This window comes from Panicum virgatum, chromosome 1K (genome assembly GCF_016808335.1).
Source record: "Panicum virgatum strain AP13 chromosome 1K, P.virgatum_v5, whole genome shotgun sequence".
NCBI classification, from domain to species: Eukaryota; Viridiplantae; Streptophyta; class Magnoliopsida; order Poales; family Poaceae; genus Panicum; species Panicum virgatum.
In genome coordinates, this window is record NC_053136.1 from 46,930,301 (window position 1) to 46,937,433 (window position 7,133).

At 44.5% G+C, this 7,133-nt stretch overlaps 1 protein-coding gene across 2 annotated transcripts; it reads left to right on the plus strand.

The window, feature by feature from the left end:
* The first annotated feature begins 401 nt into the window (after positions 1-401).
* Positions 402-6,079, plus strand: LOC120713345 (ubiquitin carboxyl-terminal hydrolase 17-like protein B). Of its 2 annotated transcripts, XM_039999331.1 has the most exons (15): positions 402-763; positions 1,340-1,420; positions 1,525-1,584; positions 1,670-1,747; positions 1,856-1,960; positions 2,433-2,507; positions 2,751-2,825; positions 2,919-2,993; positions 3,083-3,203; positions 3,307-3,417; positions 3,653-3,825; positions 3,899-4,234; positions 4,393-4,512; positions 4,591-5,098; positions 5,411-6,079. In XM_039999331.1, exons 1-15 carry the CDS (start codon positions 713-715, stop codon positions 5,677-5,679), a joined length of 2,238 nt encoding a protein of 745 aa, XP_039855265.1. In that variant the 5' UTR covers positions 402-712; the 3' UTR covers positions 5,680-6,079. The 2 variants fall into 2 exon arrangements, with proteins under 2 accessions (XP_039855265.1, XP_039855267.1); XM_039999333.1 differs by lacking the exon at positions 2,433-2,507.
* The last annotated feature ends 1,054 nt before the right edge of the window (positions 6,080-7,133 follow it).

Consider the following 7,133-nt stretch of genomic DNA (forward strand, 5'->3'; position numbering starts at 1 on the left):
TTTTTTGCAAATCTAAGCTATTGTTTAGACAAAGAAAGTACTAGTAGAATACATAAACGACAAAAAGACAAGAAACAGGAATACAAACCATGGGACGGAAAGTATACTATGTCATATCTACAAAAATCATTGATATACTAACAACGAGGGTGATGCTTTACAAGAAAAATTCAGAAAACAACGAAACGCTTGGCGGGTCCACACACCACTTGGCCACAGAGGCACTGTGGGCAGGAGGTCTGACTTTGACCCACAAGTCGGCGCGACGCGGGCAACGCGCGGCGTGCCGAAAAAAAATCCCGCGCCCGCAAGCCATGACCCCACGCGCCGCGAGCGGGAAACGCAAAACCCACTTGCTCTCTCCTCCTAGCCGCCCGCCCTCGTCCGTTCCCCCCCCTCCCCTTTTCCATTCCGCCCACCTCCGCGCTCCGCTCGCCGCAGCGTCAGGTGAACAGAAACGCGCCGCGCCCGCCTCTCCTCCGTTTCAAACCCGAAATTTCCCCCAAACAAATTTCCCTCGCCTTCGCCACCGCCCAAACCAACAAATCCCCTTCCATTTTGCTTCCCTTCCGCCCGAGATTAGTCTCGCCCCCAGCCAAACCACCCTCTCCCCCCGAATCTCAGGTCTCCCGCCCGCCAGCACCCCCCCGGCCGGCTCACCTACCCCGCGGGCGCGGAACCCTAATCGGCGGTCGCCTCCCTCTTCCTCCCCATGGCGGAGCAGGACGGCGCCGCCGGGCAGAGCCCGCTCGACTCCGCTCCGGTGAGCCTCGCTGCCTTTTGACTGGGTGATGGGTCGGTCTGGGGTTGCGAAGTTTCTAGGACCTGCCGGAAGCAGCAGCTTGCGAGGTACGCTTGGGGTTGGGGACTTGGAGTCTCAGGATTTACCAACTCCGGGAGTGGTTTCTGTGGCTGTGGGGGCGGCTGACTTGCTGGGTGGTGCTTGCGTCAGGGTTTTCGCCTGGGGTATTGCTGTTGTTTCCGCTCGAGTCTCGTTAATTTTGGGCACGAGGAGTTCGTGCGGGTGGGCATCCCGATTTGGTCAATTCGGGAACGCAGCGGCGGCGCCCGTGTTGTCACTGGTGACAGCAGCGATCTCTATTACCACCTGTAATGTGGTGATCCTTTCCTTTGCTCAAATTGTTATGAACTTTCAATGCAACGGTCTACCGTGTTCAAACGAAATTAAATGGTGACAGTTCTGATTCGCCTTTATTCTAACCTTTTATTTTCCTCTATTTGCACTTAACTGGCAATTGCTGCCATAGGAAGTAGTGATCTGTACTTTTTTGTATCATGATGAAAATAAGGATCTAACCGTGAGGTTTCCTTCTCATAGGGGGTTAGTGCTGAAAATGGGGATGAGAATACTGAGCAGCGTCAACCATTTTTCTCCATGTGCAAGCCAATTCGCTCTGCTGTAAGCTCCTAACTTAACACATGCTCCTATCCAAATTCAGTGGCAATGTGTTATTATGCTTAAGTTTATAATCTGTCTATATGTGTTCCTGCTTGTGCTTACAGAGCTACTCAAATTCGTGGGAAAGCATTTGTGCTCCTGCCGCCAATGAAAATGACCACAATGTGAGCTTCTAACTCGAGATTTATGTGATCTTCTGGTATGTTATATAGCTTGTAATCAGTTTGGGACGCCTATTATCTGATATAGAGTGGCCTGAACTCAATGGTGAATGACCACATCCTGATCACATCTGCTTCTCTTGGAAGTGAGCACACTCAACCTGAGGTGTGTCCTTTCACCCAGCACTTATTTAGTAACTTGATGGCTCTGGTGGATTTGTTTGGGCTCTTCTTTAGTAATACCTCTTATGGCTTCGTGGATGTGTTGTTTCAGGGCATATCTGGTACTGTAGATGGGAACGGCAAGTCGCGTTCACCGCATCCAATCAATAAGGAAGCCAGTTTGGTAGAAGATGCCATGGAAATTGAACTATCAGTTGTATGAAGTGTTCACCTTGCCAATTTTGGCTTCACACACCTCTTTTTTCTCTCTCTTAGACTTCAATAACATAAAAATTGTGCACGATCCTCTCTGGCACCAGATTTTTTTGAATTGCATAGCGTGAAGCAAAATTAAGCTTGCCTCTTATGCTAAATCATGTTTTCTTGAGAGATTAATAGTGGGATAGTGATGTAGAACTTTGTTTAATTTTGCATAAAATTTAAACTGGCTGGGTACAATTTGTTATAGGTAGCAGATCTACAATTGCAATTCCATATATGATGTCTTTAGCAATCCATGTGCTTGAATCATCTCTAGATCACTGCAAATTTGTTTAGGACAAAAAAGCTTCATTGTCGTTGCATATAACAATAATACTAGTTCTTTTTTTGTGAAAACAATAATATATGAATTCTGTGCCTAGAAGTCAGAAGATCCCTAATTTTTGCCTCTTTGGTTATCAACTTAGGATGAAATTGATGTGCCACACGGAGAAACAAGTGAGCAGCCAGAACCCCTTAGCACAGAACGGCCCGATTCAGCTGTAAGCCCCCCCCCCCCCCCAAAAAAAAAGTACTGCTAGCTCAGGCCCTTTGTGGGCATGCTGCCCAATTTTGTTCTCCTAATTTGTATATTTGTACAAGTATTCTCAGGGAACTGCAATCATTTCATGTATTGATGTCTTAGTGTGTCAGTGTGCATATGCCTGCGTACACAATTGCACATGCACAAGTTATTTGGCTTAGGCTTCCAAAGTTTCTAATATGTTTTTTGGGTCTTGCTGCAGGATGGATGGAATTTATGGGATGACAAAGATAATCAAAAAATGTTTCCCCTCAACAGCGATCAGTACAACTCCAATGTAAGACTGCTATGTTCTTAGTTGTATGTCCAAGTATTTGTTTGGTCCCTTCCATACATCAAGTGATTTGTGTTGATGGGTTTTGTTCGTTAGATTGGAGAAACTGGTGACGCTGAAGATAAGCAGTTTCCTTTGTCCTTTTCTTACAGAAGGCAACCCCAATCTGTGGTAATCTTGTGCACTAAGTTTCTACACATAATTGAAACCCTTAAGGACTTATTGTTTTTCATTATGTAACAAAATTGCCCCATGTACAGGGAGCAGGTCTTAGCAATATGGGAAACACATGCTTCTTAAATGCAACTCTTCAGTGCATCACTCACACTGTGCCACTTTTTCTCAAGCTTCGCTCAACTGATCATTCCACTCCATGCTCACGTATGTGTAATTGCACACAATTATTTATTATTGTTCAACAATTTTTTTTCTGATGGTCAATTTCATTTTAGTTTGCATGATTTAGACTGTTGGTAACCTGCAGATAATAAAGATGGATTCTGTTCTTTTTGTGCCCTTAAAGAACATGTCGATGAATCAATTCGAAGGTCTGGATCTATTATAATGCCTGCAAAGTTCAGAGATAATTTAAGAAGTATCCTTTCTTCTTGAACTTTTGCCTAGTCTGTTTAATTCCCCATTACAGCTGCTGTTTGCATATATGTTTTTTCATTAATTCACATCCTTATGCTTCTTTTCAACATTCAGCTTATCTCGCTCTTCAGTTAAATAATGTGCTGAGCTAGTGATACTTTTGAACTGTTGCCAGCTTGCTATAGTCCTTTAGGGTGAAGTTAAGTGATGTGTGGTTCCTTAACAATATTTTCCAGAGTTATCTTCTGATTTTAGACCAGGACAGCAAGAGGATGCACATGAATTCCTACGTTGCTTGCTTGATAACTTGCATAGGTGTACCCTTGATCCCATGTCGAAGGGCAAGAGCTCATCCTTTGATGAAGAGAGTATAGTCAAGGAGATTTTTGGAGGCCAACTGAAAAGCCAGGTAATTTAGTATTTCATCACCTATTTGTTCTCTTGGCACTTGCATCACAGCTAATGCTACTCTTTGTATCTAGTTGTCTTGCTGTGAGTGTGGTCACAGCTCGGAGACATTTGAGCCCTTCTTGGATCTAAGCTTGGAGATCGATCAGGTTGATTGCCTGGAAGATGCTTTGGAATCTTTTACCAAGGTAGAGTGGATTGGGGACTCTGAAGACAAGCTCACCTGTGAAAGATGCAATGCTCAAGTTTGTAAGAACAAGCAGCTTACACTTCATAGAGCACCAGATGTTATTGCATTTCATCTGAAGCGTTTTACCACCCTTGACAACTCTGTTGAGAAGATCGACAAACATGTGTCATACCCTCTGGAGGTTGATTTGAAGCGGTTCCACAGTAACCCTGACACTGCAGTAAGCTTTTCTTTCTATTCTAAGTGCCTGTTTAGAAGACAGAAGCTGTTCTAGGAAGTTCTAGATTAAGGATTTGGATCCAAGTACCTCCGTTCAAACAGAATCAATAAATTTGGCCCTTAGGTAAATTTAATGCCTTGTTATAACTTCAAATGCAGGGGGAGCTGAAATACGATCTTTATGGTGTTGTTGTGCATTCTGGGTTACCCAACTATGGCCATTATGTGTGCAGTATTCGTTCTTCACCAAGCACTTGGTACTTGATGAATGACTCCCATGTATGTGCCACAATTCAGTTGACACTGCTTTGATGACATGAACCTTTTATCCATTGTAATATGCCATTCATTTTGCAGGTTGATCCTATTACTGATGCAAGTGAATTAGACCAGGAAGCATATATTCTCTTCTATGTTAGGCAGGGCAAATTTCCATGGTTCTGTAGTTTGCTAGAGAGCAAGGATGCCCTGCATGCTGAGAATACTCGCGGTGCATCTCCTGTGTCAGTTTTGGAAAATATTGATGCAAACTGTTCAACTTCTGGAGGAGGCAGTAGCAGTAATTCTGGTGATAAGTTACAGAAAAATGAAGCCAGGCAGTTAGAGGAGTCAGAGAAAGATGAAACCAGTCAATACAAAGCATCATTCTGTCCTGAGGAGCCATCTAAGAGAAGTTCACTTGGTGCTTCCAACATCAACAACACAAGAGATGAAATCAGTCCCTCAAGACCATCTCTCCAACCTGATGCCATTAGATGTCCCCGTAGTGTAGAAACTACCAATCTGGATAGGCCCTGCACTCCTCTGCGCTCCAAGCGATCGTTTTCTCAGAATGAGTTTGGTGTGTTTGAGTTTGAGGACTTCGGTAAGGATGCATTTGTAACTATAGCTGTTATGAAGTTCTTGTTTTATTTTTGCAAACCATCTATCTTATTTTCTTTGATAAAATTCCAACCTCAATTTATTCTCTTGTTACATTACGATTCACTGACTAATGGACTACTAGATAATGTCATTCTAATCACTTCACCCTTCAAAGCTAGAAATCAGATTTGCAGCGTTGTACTAGTTATCTTGAATACTACTTATTTTTCACTGCTGCTGATTGCCCTACGTGTTATAAAACATTGCTCATTCACCTTCTAAAGGCTCATGTTTCTGCTTATCTCATTTACAGAAGACAAAGAGACTCCTTTGATTCCAGATCTGAAATTTCCAACTAAGGCGAACAAAACTAAGGCTGCATCTGCATCTAAAGCTGTGAAGGGCTCTTGCATTGATCCGAATGCAAAGCGTTTGATGAGTGGCATGCCATCCTCAAGAAGAAAAGGTCTCATGGACTGCATGCTCACACAGCAAAATGCAAATCAGGTGCCTCGTAGTCGCAGATGCCCTGCAAGTGACCCTCTGGACAAAAAGAAAAGAAAGTTGGTTCTTCAATGCTAGGTATTTTCAAGTTTGGGTGCCACAAATCTTGTATTGCTGTATAGCCCTTTTGTTTTCTTTTGCTACTCTTTTGCTGTATACCTTGGTCTAGTATCTATGCAGCTATGCTGTCCTCTGTTGCTCCCTAATTTAATTTGGCTGTCATAGACTTTATGGCCGGCTAGATTGATTGCTTCCTACAGAAGAGCTTAAGAGTTAGTTAATCTATCTTCTATTTTTGCTTCTCGTGATGTGTCATCGGCTCATTGCACACCTGTGCTCTATAGGATTTGCACCTGTACCAACTGCCCATTTTGTTTAGTAAGTAGCAGTACTTGGACAGAACAGGGCTTATCTTGTATGGAACATAACCAGGGAAAAGAAATTAAATCGAGTTTTATCAAAGTCTTCAATCCTGTAACATATCAAACAACAATTTTGTTAGTCGACAGTGATGTTTTCTTAACCAGTCTTCTTGTCTGCTGCTGTCACTACTGCTCTTGTGTTTTTTTCCTGTGGGTTCCAGCTTGATGTTTTGTACTAAGGGAAAAGATAGTATGGCATCTGATCTAACAACCATTGTATGCTCGTGAAAAGAGGGATAAATAGTGTAAGAGATTCCGGAGTGAAAAGGACCATCTAGGTCTAGCTGGGTGCTGGGATACGGGACGAGCATTCATGCAGGGTTGTCAATGGCATGGCAGAGCAGCATAAACGTCCTGAAGGAAGAACTGTGGGTTTACCGTTTACACTTCACACCGATTTGTTCAGTTTTTTCTTTTTTGTTCTCCAACGGCTTTGAGAGTTCAGACTCCCGTGAATCCACGATTCGTAGCAAAACCGGGAACAATCTGCCTTCCGTATATCACCATGTGTACACAACCTCCGGCAAACTCTCAGGAAAACCTGCTGTCCGGCGCTGGAGGAGACACTTCCAAGATAGCTTCGGGGTGGCCCTTTGCCACGATGGGGGACCTGGCAAGTTCACAGTGGTATTCGACCGCGTGGAGAGCCTGATCCTGAACACTGCCGATGCTGGGAGCTCACAGGTGGGAGGAGTATAACGGGGGTTGCATCGCGAGCTCAATCCCCTGACGAGCGCCATCACGGACTCCATGCGCGGCTACTTGCTCTAGTAACAGCCCCAGCTCTTCCCGGCTCTCATGGCAGTGCGCCAGCGAAAACCTGCTACATACAGCTGGTGACGAAGGATCTTAGCAGAGAAGCCCAAGCGCTGCTGGTACGCCTATGAAGTCATGAAATCTGATAACCGGCTTGTTATCAGCAAAATCTACAAGCTCGTCATCACCACGGGTGTGACCTCTGCGGCCTCACAGCGGAGACTCCGGACCACATCATATCACAGTGTGAGTTCACACAACACTTCTGGCTCCATCTAGGCTGGAACCCCGCCGTGCTCCATCTAGGCTGGAACCCCGCCACCATCCCGCCTGTGTCCAAGCTATGGGAAGTGC